Genomic DNA, 17,850 nt, shown 5'->3' with positions numbered 1-17,850 from the left:
GCTGAATTATGTTAATTGAATAGTGAACTGAATTAAACATTGAATCAAAGCGGAATTACGTTCATTGAATACTGAACTGTATTAAACTTCGAAACAAAGTTGAATTATGTTTATTGAATACTGAACTGAATTAAACTTTGAAACAAAGCAGAATTATGTGTATTGAAGATTGAACTGAGTGAAAACTTGAAATGGAGCTGAAGTAAGCTTATTGAATACCCAACTGAATAAAATGTTATGGGCAAAGCTAATAGCGGATGAAAGCCAAAAGGGAAAGTGCCCATTTGAAAACTTATGAAAAGAGCGCAAGTGTGAAAGAATGTAACAGAAAGGTGGGGCATGGAAAAGACCACCACAAAGTGAACTTTATGAATGGACACAGTTTGGCAAGGCCAAAGCTGGTAAGAAGTGTGCGACACGTTATGGCAAAGCCAAGAGGCTAAGCAGGAGAAGCCATGAGAGGGTGAAACAGCACACAGGGCCAAGAGCCAGCTAAAGTAAACTAAACAAAGTGAATGAGAATCTTTACACAGAGCTAAATACAGAAGATCCTGTGTGGGCTGGAGAGCTTAGGGTTCCTGGTTGCGTGACCTGTGATGGGTGGACCGTGTGGTTTGACAACTGTGCCTAGACCAGTGACCCCTAAATGGTGAAAGTCAAAGACATTGTGAAATGAACCAAGAAGGAGGGCAAGTAGGTCTAGATTTGTGTTGAACTTTGAAAGTCTGAAACCAGTACAAGTTGCTGCATTGAAATCTTGGGGGAAGGGAACCCTGAGGTTTGGATGAACTGAAAATACTGTCTTGAGGACAGAGCCTCAATACCTCTTTTTTTGTGAACTGTGTTTCATTGAACTTGGGGAAGGGAACCCCGAGCATTGTGTGGAACTAGATAGCCTTGAACTTGGGAAAGGTAATTTTGAGACTTTTTTTGTGGAACTTTCTTCAACTTGGGGAAGGAGAGCTGAAGAGGAAGCACTGGAATAAACTCAGAACTTTGTGTTAATCACAATTTCTTGGATTATTGACAGATAGGTTTTGGACACAGTCAGACTTTTAAGTTAAACTCCTTGACTCAGACCTTCCTTAGTTTTGTTCAGGTAGGGAAATCCCACCTTAGCATATGGCAAGTTAGGCCTTTTACCTTCCTGACATTTGATTTAATAAGCCATTTTCTTTAGAACTGTGAATCTGTTATTTGTGTCTTACTTCATGATGCCTTCACAGGTGTGACAGACTCACTTTGTGACTATTTACAATCGTGAAAAGTAAATTAAATCAAATGATCTTAGAAGAAATTCACAATCATTTCTTGTTGCACAAGACCTCTCTCCCCGCCTTCATCAGGGTCACTGCGTGGTGGCAAGTGGCCCCCGTCATGTGTGTCATTGTCATTAGGGGAGGAAGGCATGTTAACATCCGGGGACAGGATGACATTTTGCCTAATGCACATGTTATGAAGCTTGGCACATACAACGAAAACTTTGCCCACCATGTCTGGCTTGTATATTTGTGTGCCTCCTGTCTGATGGAGACCCCAGAACTGTCTTTTCAGCAGTCCAAAGGTACACTCTTTGCCGAGCCTGGTCCCGACATGTGCCTCTTTGAAGGTGCCCTTTGTTGTGCATGGGTTCCGGACAAGTATCAAAAGTCAAAGGAGCTGGGGATAGCCAGAATCACCTGCAAAGGCAATGGGGATAGTTGTTGGTTATGGTTACAGAACTGTGATCAAGAGTAAAAATGGGTCATGACGTAATAGTTTACATGTCAGCTACTGTACTTATGCCACATTTCACAATCACTAGTTGTCTATCCCTACATTATATAATGCCTCATGCAATAAGCGGGGGGAGGGTTAATGTCCCATGGGAAATCCCCCATTTCGCAAATCACTGATATTTAGAGGTGACAGTAATACACTACAATTGGATTGCCAATTAACATGTTGTCTTTGGATATCCAGTACTGGACACTCATGCATGTGCTCTTATCAGGCTCAGACTGGCCTATAGGGCAATGCCCAAACCAAAAACGCAAAATGCTACTGTAGGCTAGTGTTTTCTAGCCCATGTGGGCCACTTAGATAAGTTACTTCACCTTGCGGCTAGTAGTTTTGACCAGTGTTACTGAATAAATATTCTTTAAAATGCACAATTTGCATCACATTTTATCAAAAACCTCTCCCTTGTGTACTACTCATACAATCTGTCACAAAAGGAATGAATTGTCATTTGCCAATGTTGGCCACTTTTTCATTGGTGCCCGAGACTATTTTATGGCCCAGTCCACCCTGGCTGTGATAACCTTTCTGGCAATCTTGTGCACTTTGTGATAGTGCTCCTGCTCTTTGGAAATGCATACATGGATTGCAGTGTTCATGCCATCACTTCCTGTCTGTCAGCCCTACAGATAAGGGCTGTATCAGCCACTCTGACTCCCTAAAAATGGCCAAATCCTCCCACGAACGAAAAATAGGGAGTAAAAATACTTCCAACTAAAAATAGTAAACATACCTATATGAAGCTGTCCCCATTCGGTCACCCACACAGCTCCATGAATGTTTGGTACAGTAGTACATGTAGTGCCACCGGAAGAAACTCTATTATTACTGCCTGATCTGAAGTGGTAGAAAAACTAGGTGAAAAGAAATATTAATTAGAAAAACATTTGTTTTACAGTTAAAAAAAAAACAAAACAAAGATAATTCTCGCTTCTAAAATTGGGAATGGGTCTTACTTTTTTGCTTTCTTAAAAAATTAATTTACTGGCAACTTTAAAAAATAGGGAGTAAAATACTCCCACTTCAACACCTTATCTGGGTCACAGCTGTCAGTGTTGCTCCGTCATCGTGCACAGCAGAACTGCTGCTTTGTCCTGTGTAGGTATTGCTTTCATGGGTATTATGGTACCTGTAATTCACGTTTAGTACATTTTCTAGTACAATTGGTGTTAGGCAGAAACCTGTGCAGTTCCCTCTGGGACCACTGCAAAAGATTTAGGACTACAGGTGTTTGGCAGTAAACCCACTTGGTAGCAGCCTGTACCACACAGATTCACTTGGTAGCTGTGGCTGAGCAGTCAGACTTCCCTCAAGAAGAGTTAGGCAGTATACAGAGTATTCGCAATAGGTCAAGAGCACACAATAGAACAAGTAAACACTGACCAGGGCTTGTTGTAAAAGAGATATAATTATTTAATTAAAACCACATCTAGAAAAACACACAGGCACTAATAGTAAGCATTTAAAAAACACGGTCACTAAAAGATATACACTCCCCTAAAAGAATATTAGACAAGTCTTAAGTAAAGCCCCACTTATTTTCAGACAGCGGTGAGCGCTTAACGTAGATGGCACTCTAATAGTTCCTTTTAAAAAGGGGGAGAAAAGCAGAGAACAAATTGAAACAGATCCCAACACTTTTTCAAGAACACAACAAGAGAAGAAGGCAAGGTAAAACCGTGAAGTTAGAGTTCAAGAGGCCGGATCCACTTTCAGAGGATCCAAACGAAATGTGTCCAAGGTCACACAGTTGCAGTGCACAAAAGTCTTGTAAAAGTTCAAAAAGGAGTTGGACCACAGAAAGGGACCAGTTAGAGGGTCAAGGCGGCCAGCCCAGTCCAGAAGGTTAAGGAGTTATTATTACCTTGTAGCAATCTTTAGAAAGGGAGGCCTGGCGGACATGGTACCTTAAAGTGGTGAGAACGCTCCAGCGGGGGCAGTTGTTCCTGGCAGCGGGTGCAAGTCAGTGCTTTGTCTGGGGGAAGAGAGGATCTCGTTGTGGAGGAAGACAGGAGTCCTTTGCACTGCCAGGGAAGAAACCAGCCGCAGAGTTTCTCAGGTACAAGGAGAGGTCCGGTGATTCGCGGTTCAGTGGTGAGTGGCTATCCGGCTGCCGGGGTGCTTGGCACGGGTAGTTCGACCACAAACTGGGCTGGAGTGCAAAGAAAGAAAGGAAAACTGGTTGTGCCCACCAGTCAGGGGAAGAAGCCTCTCCAGCCGGGAGATCTTCTCTGTCGTCGGGAAGTGGTGAGCCGGTTCTGTCGTGGTAGGTCGGCTCAGCTTCTCCTTCGTCGGATTCTCGGGTCCTGTGGCGACTTCTGAAGTTCCAGTCCCCAAAGCCCTGCTTTTAATGCAGAAAACCCCCATTCACTCAGCCTAGCTGTCACTCAAACATGCTAAGTGGTGAGCCGGCCGGCTCACCACTTGGGCCAATCACACAAAGTGCGACCTGAGTTACCAAGGTAACTCGGTCCAGGGTGCCTAAACCCCATCCCACGCCCCCTGTGGACCCAGACAGAGTGGCACCACTTTTGGAGGCTTCTGTGGAGAAGCCCGCCAAAAAAAGTGGAACAAAGAAAGGGCTCGACTTGGGTTGGAGTCACAGAAGAGAACACAAACGCCATTTTAGAATCGAGTCTTGGCAAAAAATACCAACCGGAGAATTCATATTAATTAAATAAACCGGCGGTATGTTGGAGGCTATGAGAATTAAATAATTAAAGTTGGTAGCCTTGAACAATGGTAAAATCCCATAAGAAAATATTTGCACTCGAATATAAAAAGTAGTTTCCACTGCCACCAGCCAAAACTCGATCAGGGGGGACGGAGACGTGCCCCCTCGACTAACAGACCCCGGGGCAATCGAATTGCCCCGACCAATACGTCCACAATATGATGGTTTGTACTGGTTTCTGTTAATAATTTGGGACTAGTAAAGCCAATGGTGACTTTACATGCCCTGGGAGACAACACACATAGGAAAAACACATTAGACCCTATGGAGTAAAGGATCCCACAGCCCATAAAACACATTACCAGTCAAAGGAATACCATTAATCATGTCCAAGAGTGGGAGGAAAAGAGTCTCACTCTTGGCAGGAGGAAAAAAAACAAACTCCAGAAATCCAGCAAAGCTGTTGGGAGATTCACTAGGTTAGGAAATTCAGCCTAAAGAGAATTCTCCCTAACAATTGGTACCATGCATTTCTGACGAGCTCTGACGTTGTCCTACAGGGACTTGTACAGAGGCAGAGGGGGGTGCTCCTCGGGTGTTGGGGTGCATTGACATCAAATAGGTGTTTGCCCCTGTTTGTTGCTATCGTTTGTGCTTAAGAAGTCTGTATGCGTTGTTTGATGGAAATTGTACTTACCCAGGATCCAGGTCCCTTGCCCAATTTGGTTTTTCATATATCATGGCACTGTACTTTTTCACAAGACCATGGCTTCATAGCTGGAATTTGGGAAACGTGCACAGCAGAGGGTTTGCATCACAAGTTGCTGTACATTAAGGAATATTTTGTTTTCCTGTCCTTAAACTCCTCTTCTGATGCATGGATGGCCACCAATGTGAGACACATGCATTCAAGAGCTGCTAAGACGTTAGGGAAGTGGGCAGTTGCATGGAATCATGCCTTTGTTGTATTTACCTGCGCAGATGGGAAGGCAGATGTGCTGGGGTGCATGCAGCGTTAGTGCATTCGGCACCTGGACAAGCACAATAGAAAATGTTGGGCGTGACATGCCATGTAGAATGCCCACAGTGTGCTAAAAGGTGCCTGTGGCAAGAAAGTGCAACACTGACACGAGCTTCAGCAGTGGCAGGATTGGCGTTATTATGTTGATCCTGCTTTGGAGCTCAGCCTGTATCAGCAAGTGCCCTGGGTGATGGCTTGGCCCACGGAATGGGCGCTCTCCTTGCAAGAAGTCTCCTCCACCTCTTTGCTGCTTGTACTCTGTTGTGCTGCTGTGTATGCCTCACCAGTCCAATGTAGAGCAAGAGGACTTGTATCTCGAGGTTTGCAACTGCTAGTGGCTCCATGGTAGTGGGAAGTGTGTTTGGGCAAGGTGTGGGCCTTGCATATCCTTCCAGGGCCAATTGGACGCACCTTTAGCTTTATTTCCATCACCTATATGCAGTTAGCTCCACCGTTTGGGTGGAGGTAACTGCACTGTGTTTTGGCGGAATTACCACCCATTTTCACGGTTGTTCAGTGTTATTTCAACTTGTAATTCTGTGGAATTAGCATTTTTGTTTCCTTTGCTAATTCCTCTAGTGAAATTAGCCCCGAGAGAATTACCGCTGGTTGTCAGCACTAATTCCACCGGGGCTAATTCTGCCGGCAGAACTATAGCCCATTTTCGGTGGATCTTAATTCAGTGAAATGGTAAACGGAAGTAATTCAGTTACTGCTACCTTTTGCACTACCGCCCAACTCATATGATCCCCTTCACCAATACTGATGAGGTGGGCGAATAGTTGTTGGTGCAGTTTCTTTTTAGTTGCCTTTGGATACAAAGGAAGAGGGGGAGGCCCTGACATATTTGTTGCCTTATTAATGTAGAACCATATGTTAAATGGATTATCTCTATCTGCTGCTATACTACAATCAGTCTATTTACCAGCATTGCCACAGGTTGCTTCCCTTTCTCCACAGTGGGGTTGGCACAAACAGAGTTACCCTCTCTGAACAGGCTCGACCTTCTTGACCACCTTATTGCATGCTCCTAATTTAAAAATGGTTCAGTTACAAATGGATTAAATTGATTGCAGGTGATTTTGTCTGCACGGGTGCACTAAGTGTGTTCATTGCAAGTCGAGCATTTTGGCCAAACGTAAACTTGAAAATGTGTATTTTCTTTCAGTCCACAATGAGTGCTTTGCCTGCTATGCCAGTGAAAGGTCAAAGTGGAGTATCCTGCTTGATTCAGCAGAAGAGCACCATAATGCCCCCAATACGACAGAGCCAGATAGCAAAATATAAGTAAGTGTCATTTAGATTTCTTTTTCTAAATTGATATTTCAATATTTTAAACATCTATGTATACATTGAGAGGGATGCAGAAAAATCAAGCATAGCTTTGTAAGTTATGTGTGTGTGTGTGTATATATATATATATATATATATGTCTACTATAGGGCAGCGTTTGACTTGCTGGATGCAAGTGGATGAAATCCCCCCCCAATAAATGTGCGGTCCTCCAAACTGGAAATTAGGAGGAACATTTGTTAAAAGGTGGGATGTTATTAAGAAAACAAAAAAAACACTGTTTTCATCCTCGTTCCATTTATTTTCCCATAGAGAAAAAGAACTTTCTTTGAACACCCGTAGCGTGAAAACTGCTGGATGCATTTGCACCACATAAGTAACAAGTTAGACACAAAGCGCATGTCACAAACGGCACAACAACACAATCGTTGAGACACTTGTGGCTTTAGATTTTTTTTGTGTGGTCCAGGGCCATCTCTCTCTCTCTCTCTCTCTCTCTCTCTCTCTCTCTCTCTTTCTCTCTCTTTCTCTCTCTCTCTCTCTCTCATCAGCCAACGACTCCCATCACTAGCCCAGGTCTCCGTAACACTGGGATAGTGCTTCTGAATGGTAACCCTTACTCTCTAGTAACTGACTTCGACCTCTGCCAACTCCCTAAATTGCAGGCTATCTGATCTTGCTCAGGGTCTTCCTAGCTGTCCCTACTCTAACCAAAGGTTAGTGGTATAATGGGATTTTGGATAGTGTGTTGCATTTGTTATGTGCTATTCAGTCAAGGTCACTCACACCCACTCAACTTTTCTTTTGATCTTTTACTACCGCTTCCTCCTACTTACTTTCCCATCCATTCTCCATCCCTCAGAGATTCACTCCTCCTACTCCTTGCCTTCACCTTTTGATGTAACCACTCTTCTTATTCCACTTCTCTATTCCCCCTTTCTACTACTCTTCCCCTTCATACTCCTCTTCCTGCTACTTCTCTTTCAACTGGTATTGCACTCCTCCTACCTTTACTGCATTCCTTCTCCCACTAATAAACTCTCCCCACTACTACTCTCCTCCCACTACAACACGTCTCTATCTGCTACTGCACTGCTCCTCCCACGACTACACAAACAACCTTCTTCTACTCTATTCCAACCACTTTGCATTCATTCCTTTCTCTACTCACTTGCCACACAAACAATCAAACTGCAGAACCACTTTCACTCTTAGGTCAATACCTCAACTGCTCCAACAATCTCCAAAATCTTCTACTCTATTCTAATCCACAAGCTGCTGTTCCTTCATTGCTCCTGCCGGTCTCTTGGTCGTCGCCCACCTCCGACCTCACCCGTAACTTCCATGACAGCGTATTAAGTTCACTGCAACAGTTTGCGTTTCAGTGTTTGTTCTCACTGACGGCTTTGATATGTTTTTGACAATGTTTCTGGTGGTTTGGTACATCAGTATGGGCCTGTGCAGGCTTGCCGGCGGACAGAGGAACACTCCTAATATAGGTTTCGTGTTTGTTTGGGTGTGCGGCTGCATCAAAGACCACTCCCTCTTGAGCCCTTTCACTCTTAAAGGTATAGTTCATTCAGAAATATTATTGGCCAAAAAGATGGCCAATAATAAAACAAATATGTAATATATATATATTTTTTAAGTGTCTATGTGAAGTTTCGAGCAAATGAAGCTCAAACTTTAAAACTGCAAGCACTAGGGGGCATCTATTTTGTGAAATGGATGCCGCCTGTGCTTGCGTTTGCGGCACTAATGAAGCAAATTAGCTTCATTGGTGGCTTTTGCTTCATTGGTGCCGGACGCGGAGGACGGGGACCAGAGACTACAGGCAGGAAAGCTGCAGCTGCATCTCGGTAAAACTTAGAAATGAAACCACAGCTTTTTGAACGTATTTATGTTTGCGGTAGCTTCAGCTTGGAGCCCAATGGGCTCCAAGCTGAAGCTACCGCAAACGTAAATACATCACGGTTGTGTTTCAAAAACGCTTCGGTTTTTCTTTCTAAGTTTCTCAGGCTCCTCCGAGGTGGGAGCTGATGGCACCGAAGTGGTGGTGATGCATGCTTCTCGCATGTTAAAGGGCGCTGAACTGAATTATTGAGTCTTAGAGAAGGAGGCCTTAGCCTGTCATAGGGGCATTGAGAAGCTCAGAAATGTTATATGGGGTCAGGCATTCACCCTGAGGACTGATCATAAACCTTTAAAGGCGATATTCGAAAGCAAGGGACTCGATAAAGTCTCAAGGAGAGTTGCCTGCTTGGTAATTAGGTTACAATGTTTAAAACTCAACATCGAGGTAGGACTGGGTAAAAACAATGTGCAGGCAGATTATGCTTCCAGACTGAGAGTAGATGATACCAATGAAGATGATAAGGCAAAATATGTGGTTGTAGGCAACATGGTGTTTGCCACCATGGAAGGAGTGGTAAAGAAGGAGGAATGGGCTGAAGCATTGGAGGCAGATGAAAGATGGAAACGCATTATTGGTTTTGTCAGGGAGGGATGTTCGGAGAAGAGATTGTTGTCCGGTGAAGAGAGATCACTGTGGGAAGTGAGGTTAAAGTTGTCAGTGAAGGATGGGTTGATATATTGCTGGGACAAGTTGGTGGTTCCCGGGTGTTTGAGGGAGAGGTTGATTAAAGTAGCACATCAAGGCCATATTGGTGTTTCAAAACCAAGGAAATTATAAAGGCTGACTATTGGTGGCCGGGTCTTGATCGTGAGGTTGAAAGGGTGGTTGGTGAGTGTGCTGACTGTATCAAATCTGGAAAAAATCTGTCAGCTGTGGCGCAGCCGGTAAAAAATGTGGGAGCACCAAAGGCGTTTGGCAAGATCTGGCCATAGATGTTCTGGGCCCCGTAGATATGGGTAAGGGGCGAGGGAGATTTGTGATTGCCTTGATAGATTTGTTTTTGAGGTGTGATGCCGTTTTGCTCTAAAATCGGGTTTTCAATTACTTTTCTGCCTTCCCATCATGTGGTGGTGGGCTGTATTCCAAATTCTATTTTTCTCTCTTTATCCTTACTCCTTGCCATTCCATCCAAAGGGAATTAAGTTAGCTGATGTTTGGGGGTGAGTGATTCAGGGGGAGTGCTAAACTTTGGGTGCTATCATATGCTTTAAAACCGTTTTTCCTGTTTTGTCATTAAGGATCCATGTGATTTGTGTTAGGATTTTGAATCAACCGTAAGACCATTCTCTCCTCTCCTGCCACCTGGGTCCCTTTGGCCTTCTGACCACCCCCCCAAAAGCCGTGCCAATCTTGTTTGCCAACATCCCCCAGATGAAAAGGGTGTCAGCTGTTCCCTCCCTCTGACTCTGCCCTTAGCAACCCCCACCTTTCCATCACCAATACTCTTGACACTCATCTGCCTGAAACTTGCCTCTAAGCATCACACCTGGTACAACTCCGAACTTGTGGCCCTGAAAAGAAAGTACAGGGCAGCAGAACGAAAGTGGTAATCCTCAAGCATATCCACTGACAAACTGGCCTGCCGCCTGCTCCAAAGGTAATACAGAATCTCCATCCGTGCCAAGAGAAGAGCCCACATACAGGCACGAGTTTCCGGTGCATCCAACAACACGGCTGACCTGTTCAAGATCTGCAGGGAACTAGCTAAGCCTTCTACATTCTCCCCCTCCCCTTCTCCTTCCCAGGCCCTCTGCAATGCACTGGTCACACACGCGGCCACCTAAGCTCAGGACAGCCTGATCACCCTTGCAACGCACCCTCACAACCCATCCCACATCCCCCTACCTCCCTTGCACCCCCATCCTCCTCGTTCCTCCTTCTCCCCTGAAGAAGTTACTCGAGTTGTCCGCTCCATGAAGGTCTCTTCTAAACAGGTTTCTCCTTGCTCATCCAGGACCATCAAGGATAACATTGGCTCTCGTGCCCTTGCACTTGCTTATTTCTGCAATCACTCTTTTGACACTGGACCATTCCCCTCCTCCCTTATGCACTCTCTTGTGCACCCACTCCCGAAAAAACCTTTAGCAGACCAAACATGCCTGATAACGACCACCCAATTTCCATCACCCCCTTCCTGGAGATGCTGCTGGAGAAGCTGGCGCTGGCCCAACTCAACTCACATACCAACTTGTTGGTGGTCGCCAAGACCATCTATCTGGATTCCGAGCATTCAGACGCACGGAAACTGCTCTTCTGAACATCTGTGAAGAACTACTCGCATCTCTGGACTCCAACTCCCCAGCTGTCCTCATCCTTTTCAATCTCTCCTCTGCATTTTACACAGTCAACCATTCCATCCTCATACAAAGGGAACAGGCACTGGACTGGCTGACAAACTTTCTTACTGACCGCTATACCCAAATCATCTTGGGCACCTTCTCCTCTCCACCTTCCTTCTCCACCTTTGGTGTCCACCTGGGTTATATCCTCTCCACTTTGCTCTTTAACATCTACCTTGCTCTGCTTGCACGCCTTATCTCCTCCAACTTCCAGTGTTACGCAGATGACACACAGCTCTTTTTCAAACTTCCTGCTGGCCCTCTTGCACCCTCCATCATCCCAGGCTGCCTATCAGTCATCAAGTCCTGGTGTAGCTCCAATGATCTCTGCCTCAATGCCTGTAAAACTGAGATCCTTCCCATCGGGACCCCTGCTACTTCCTTCTTCCCTTCAATCTGGCCTTCCTCCTTGGGCTCTCCCACTGCTCTTTCTTCTGAAGCCAAAAACCTTGGAGTCATCTTAGACTCCTCTCTCCATCACACTCAAGACATTGCCATGAAGTCCCACTTTCAGCACTTCCTTGTCAAAAGAATTCTCCCTTTTCTCACTTTCCCCCAGAGGCTCAATGTTACCTGAGCTCTGGTTCCCTCTAGGCTTGGCTAGTGCAATAGCCTCCTCATGAATCGGTATCAGGTAATATTATCCCCATATATATGGTCGCCGTATATAATATTGCCGGGAAAAGGTTGTGGTGATATTATATGGGTGACCATATATATACGGCAGGGGCAGCAAAAAGCATTATTACATGGAACCCATGAATCTACCATCTTCCACTCTGCGACCCCCTGCAGCTAATCCAGAATAGGGCAGCAAGACTTATCCTTGGCCTTAAGCCAAGGGACCACATCTCTCCTGCCCTGAAAAGTGTTCACTGGCTCCCGGTTGCTGCACGGATTAAATTCAAATGCCTCTGCATCATCCACAATGGCGTCTGGGCCTTTTCTTATCTATCGGCAGATTTGTGATGCCGATAGATAAGAAAAGGGATGAGCTATCAAAATCGGAAATCAGTTTTTAAGAATAAGGGCAGGGGCACAGAAAAGATGGGATTCTAACAGAAAGGGATTGCTCTAAATGGGACTACCGTTTGGGTTTTTCAATGGGATAGATGCAGATTAGGAATTCATAGGAAGGCACACAATACACTGACAATTTAAGTGTTCAGTGACAAGGACTAATTCTGTTGAGGCTATACTTTAATGACTATAGTTAGTAAAAATACTCAACCAAATTGTTGATTTCGAATGGCAACAATATTGAACGTGTATTTCAATGGCAAATTAATTGATTTACTTCCAAATAATGCTAAGGATTTATACAGACAACTGAAAGATTTATCAAAGGAATGCTAACATGCACAGGCTAATACAGATTCTTCTATGGAAAGGTGACTGAATTATACTGCAAATTTTGACTCTCAATGGGATTTTCAATAGGATTATCTATGGGATTCTCAATGGGATTGAGGTTACAGAAGAGAGGGGTATGCAATTTGGGACTGGGGTTATTTGCTACTTACAAAGTAAGCCTTGGTTTGGGATTCTGGACAGCCAGCCTGATCTCGGGTATCTCTGGACAGCTAGGCAAGGGTCTGGTCTCTGCACTCTCCTGATGGAATCAGCTAGGCAAGGTTCTGGTCTCTGGGATCAGCTGCCTCTGTCCTCTTTCTCCTGTCTCCCTGGATTCTTGTGTGTCTGATCCTTTGTCTAGTACAGTCCTCCCTTATATAGCACAAATGACATCATTCATTTTACAGTCTGGGGGGAAGTACCCGAGAATTACTCCTACCTTGGGATAGGACAGCCTACCATTCCTTTCCTCGCCGCCGGGCGTCATTGGTTCAAGGGGAGGGCTCACCATCTGTCTATTTGACATTTATGACAGTTCTTTGGTCTCTTGGCCAACTTTTTAGCAAAACTGAATTATGTATTATAACTTCAAATTTGTACTAGAGACTGCCATAAGAAATAGATAGGTGGCTTCAGGGGGTCATGGGGAATTAGACAAGCCGATTGCCGACTCTGTGCGAGGTAGCATGGCCCCTTGGCACCTTTTGGTCATTTTCATAAAATGGATAATAGTTATCACTCTGCAAATAATTAAGCATATTCATAATGTACATCTCCCTCTTTCCACCAAGTGTCAAATGTGTTCCATTTTAAAATCTTGACTGGTCATTTCAGTTCACAAAGTCCTAGAAACATGTCTTAGTCTCTGAAAATCTGCCTGGAAATCACATCGAAAAATATCATACAATGAAATAATTTCTTGTTCTGAGTGCTGGGGAAAAATGCCTAAAATTAATAACTCCTTTAATGTCAATTTGTAGGGTCTGTCACAAATGGGAGGGCGGTGCTTCAACCCCCACTGCCAAATGTCTCTCCCTGGCTCAGCATGCAACAAAGGATTTTTATTGTACCCTTTTGATGTTTGTCAGTTTGTCCTTCAGAGTGGGTGCTGGAGTAACTCGCACTTTTTGGTCAAGCATTAGCACCACTGGCTTTCTTTGTCCCCTCTGCTAGTACTGCCTTTTAGTCTGGCCGAACAGGTAATTATCACACTCTCGGGCACCTTATGTCTTTGCAGAATAGTTCACTTATAAGTGTGACTTCCAGGGGGACGCCAGGCATTCAATTGAGAAGTGTCCTGCCTGAGCCAAACTGGTTTTACTGGTATTTCTGAGCCTCTGCCAAGTCTTGAAGTCTTGGGGGGGTGTGGGAGTGGGTGAGCGAGTAACAAAATATACATGGCTTTGTCAGCCCCCCACCCACACTAACATTTCTGTGCAAGCAAAAGCCATCATTTCACATTGGCTTTTAATCGTCATGTTTTTTTCTTTGTATTCTTTCACACGTGTGCAGCTGTATTTCTCATTTAATGTTTAAAATGTGGTTCTGTAAGTCATGGCATTCTTTTAATTTGTCTTTCTTGAATGGGTTTGCATTTGTAGTTGATCCATAGACACAGAGGGATAGACCCTCTGCACAAGGTTCTTTGATATGACATGGGAGAAAAACCAAGCAATTTTTCATTAATTTACAGTGTTTGAGTGCTGCCGTTTACATGAAGGGAAAACAAACGTTGTGTCGGGTTGCACTGTGAAATCCTTGCTCCTCATGTGAATGAACAGTAAGACGAGGCAGTTTTCGGATGTATTGCCTAACTTTTTAACATTCAGGTGGAATAAAGCACGCAGGGCTGTTTTTCAATGCAGCGCATAACTTTGTGGTATTTCAGATGAAAGAAAAAAAAAGCATGGCCATTCTTCAATGCAGTGTTTAAATGCTTGCCACACATGTGCCAGGGGACACACGGTGCAGCCGTTTTCTGTGGTGATATGTAAATGCAGTTTTTCGGTGAAGGGGATTTCTTCCGAGGGCCTTAAATGCACCCCACAGATTTCTCCCATCCCCCGATGCTCTTCCGTTACTTTTTGTTGGGGAAGAGTAGGGCAGAGAGTGGGGTTTCCTTCGGCGGAATTCTCCTTCATCGGTGAGCGGCACTCCAGGATCCCCTTTTGTCTTTGGGTTGGAGAGTATGGTGCAGCACCCTCTTTCCTTCCTTCACATCCAGGTCCCTGGGGCATTCCTCTCCAGGCTGGAATGTAAGGATGTTAATTCTCTAATAGAAGATAGAAAGAAAAAAAAAGTTTTAGTACTTTTTACTGACATTATTCCCAGAAGATTTACAACAATGGAACGACAACACTTGCAATTTTAATGACATTTGTTTTTCTCATTGTACAAGAACACCAAGTAAATTACTAAACAGAACAATGGCAATAATTAGCAATTTTTGTGACCTCTTCTTTTTAATTTTTATGATAACACCAAGTAAATTACTCCCTGTTACATAGATATACCTATGCATCAAAATACTTCTGTCTGCTTTTTACTCCTTTCTTTTCATTCTTCAGATGGTTCCTCTGTTCGATTTTCATTTGGCTCATCAATCAGCCGCAAAGCATGTCTGGGATGACAGCTTTTCAACTGATTGATGTGGACCCATTTTTCTTCTGCCTGTTCACCTTTGGGGATGCAGATCTTATGGGCGACAGGTGAAATTTTGTCTACAATTTTAAATGGGCTGCGCCGGGAGGGGAGGTATTCCGCTCCTTGGTCTGGTTCCTCTGAAAATTGTACAAGTAGACCCTGTCTCCTACTTGATATTCTTTTTTAGTAGTCTTTAAACCGTAATGGGGTTTCATCCCCTCTGCCAAATTCTCCAGATTCCGCTGAGCATACGCAAAAGCATGCTGAAGGTGTTTTCTCAGATTTTCCATATATTCACGTGTTGTGGACGCGTTAATCAGTGTCTGCTCTTGTGTTCTGTAGAGCAGATGCTGGCGTAGCACCCTTTTCGTCCAGTCATTGGCTCAAATTGAGACATTTTGGTTGCAGAAGATGGTGTAGACCTGATGGCCATCAGGACAAGCGGTAGTTGAATGTCCCAACTAGGCCCAGAGTCTGCCACAAACTTCTTGAGAATGCTCACAATTGTTTTATTGTACCTCTCAACTCACCCACTAGAGGCTGGGCGGTAGGCAATATGGTGTTTTCTCTTTACCCCAAGTATCTTCCACATCTTTGTCATCACCTTGCTGGTGAAGTGACTTCCTCGGTCTGACTCAATCCTTTGGGGAAGGCTGAAACACGAGAAGATGTGGCGGATCATCGGGGCAGCAGTTGTTTCTGCCTTGCAATTTGGAGCCGGGAGACATTCCACCCATTTGGTATACAAGCATGTTACTGTTAACATGTACTTGTTTCCTCTAGAGGAGCGAATCACAGGCCGAATGAAATCTGTTCAAGGCAGTGTCATCCCCCTTCTCTGGATGGGAGACCGTTGTGTGAGTGAACTTGGCTGAAATTGTGCACACACAAGAGACCCCTTCAAATATTGGTCGAGGTCCTGCCCATGTGTGGCCAGTATGCAACCTCTCGCAAGATTTCCAAAGTAGTATGAAACCCTGATGGCCGGCTGTGGCCACATCATGGGCGTGAGTTAGCATCAGGCTTCGGAATGAGGTAGGCACCACCCACTGGTCACATCCAGAGATGGCTCTCCTTACCAATAAACCGTCTTGGATTCGGAACATCTTGGGAAACTTTAACACCCGGAGATCCCCTTTTCCGATGTAATTGGTTTCGGTCAGAGGAAAGTTCACGGGGTCTTGAATGTGCTGACAAAATTTCCCAATAATCGGATACCCTTTTTGTGCTGTAATCAAATCAGCATCTGGGGCCTCCTTACCCCACTGGGCAGTTGAAAGTTCATTTTGGGGAAGTGTTTGGGACCTGGTGGCAGCAGCGACCTGGATTTCCCACAACAGGGGCTCGATCTCAAGGAGATCCCCCTGGATGGCCCCGGTTTTGGCCAACTGTCAGCCAGGTCATTTCCGGTTTTGTCTAATCCCTCGATTCTGGAATGACCCTTGATCTTTTTCCAGTAGAGCGTCATCCCAATAGAGGTGACCAGGTCATCAATGGATTTTATTAGTTTTCCATACTTAAGTGGTTTATTGTTTGCACACAGCATGCCTTTTGTTTTCCAATTAATTAGGTGCTCCACGAACCCGTTCCAGACATAATCTGAATCAGTGATTATGACCAGTTTGTGGAGTCTGTGTTGCACAGCAGTGAGGATGGCCTGGTGAACTGCCATCAACTCTGCCACCTGACTACTGCAGGGACCGATCTTGTACCCAGCAGAGGGCTCTGGGGAATCATTCATCCAGGCATTTCCAATGCCGGCTACCAGTTCCTTTTCCCCGTTGTTGTCAACATGGTAGGAGCACCGGTCCACATAAACTGTGGGCATCCCCTTGCACAGTTTGTACAGGGAATTCAGGTACGCCTCCATGTTGTCTTTTGTTTTGAGACTTTCCTCCTCAAGACACTTTTCTTGGGCCTAATCATGCAGGTCCACCAAACCTTGCACAAGGGGCCTCTTCTTGTTTTGGCCATATCTGACCTACACAGGAAAGCCTTCCATGGACAGAATCCAGGAAGTAATTCTGGAATTACTTACATTCCCTGTCTGGACTCTGTCACTTTGGAGGTATTGCAAAGGCTGGTGAGAAGTCTGGACAATGATGTGCTCCACCTGAATGAACGGGTGGTAATTTTTCAATGCCCGCACCGTTGCCAGCAGTGCCTTCTCACAATCGTTGAATTTTTCCTCCATAGAGGATAAAGTCTTACTCGCATAGGAGATGACTTTATTGACCTTGTCATGCTTTTGGTATAATACTGCTGTGAAGCACGTATTCGAGAACCCCGTCTCCAAGAAGAACTCCTTGTTTTTGATGAGGTAGGCTGGACAAGGCGCTTGTGAGAGGCTTCTCTTCAGTTATTTCACTGCGTCGGCTTATTCTTGACCCCACTCGACCCTGGCTTTTAATAAATGGACCAGTGGTCTCACAACCGCTGCGTAATCCTCAATGAACTTTCTACTGTAATTAGTCAGTCCAAGCAGGCCCCTTAGTTCAGGCAGAGTTGTGGGGTCTTTCAATTTTAATAATGCTTCCACTTTGTTCGCCTGGGGACAGAGACCTTCTGGGGTGATTTCATGTCGTAAGAAGTTTACACAGGTCTTACACCACTGCGCCTTCAGGAAGGACCGTTTCGCTCCGGCAACCTTCAACTGGGTTAGAACATAGCAGATTTCTGTTTTGTGTTCCTCCACAGTTGAGCTTTTAATTAGGACATCATCCACATATGCAAGGTTATCCCTTTTACTCAAAGGCCTTATGCAGAAAGATGTTAAATTAATTGCCAGAGTTTATATATCCGAAGGGAGTTCAGGTCCATGTTTACTGCTGCT

General features: G+C 44.8%; 1 protein-coding gene across 2 annotated transcripts in view; it reads left to right on the top strand.

Moving 5' to 3' along the window:
- The window catches only part of TTC29 (tetratricopeptide repeat domain 29), a 1,778,411-nt gene that overhangs the window by 73,847 nt on the left and 1,686,714 nt on the right, over positions 1 to 17,850 (top strand). For both annotated transcript variants that reach the window (XM_069631241.1, XM_069631242.1), the window contains exon 2: positions 6,643 to 6,761. In XM_069631241.1, the coding sequence (XP_069487342.1) occupies positions 6,649 to 6,761 (113 nt within the window). In that variant the 5' untranslated portion in view covers positions 6,643 to 6,648. The remainder of the gene's footprint in view (positions 1 to 6,642; positions 6,762 to 17,850) is intronic.

Source organism: Ambystoma mexicanum, chromosome 6q, assembly GCF_040938575.1.
Source record: "Ambystoma mexicanum isolate Mex_15411 chromosome 6q, UKY_AmexF1_1, whole genome shotgun sequence".
Lineage (NCBI taxonomy): Eukaryota > Metazoa > Chordata > Amphibia > Caudata > Ambystomatidae > Ambystoma > Ambystoma mexicanum.
Note: the sequence above shows the minus strand (reverse complement) of the source record. Positions and strands in the feature narration are given on the sequence as shown.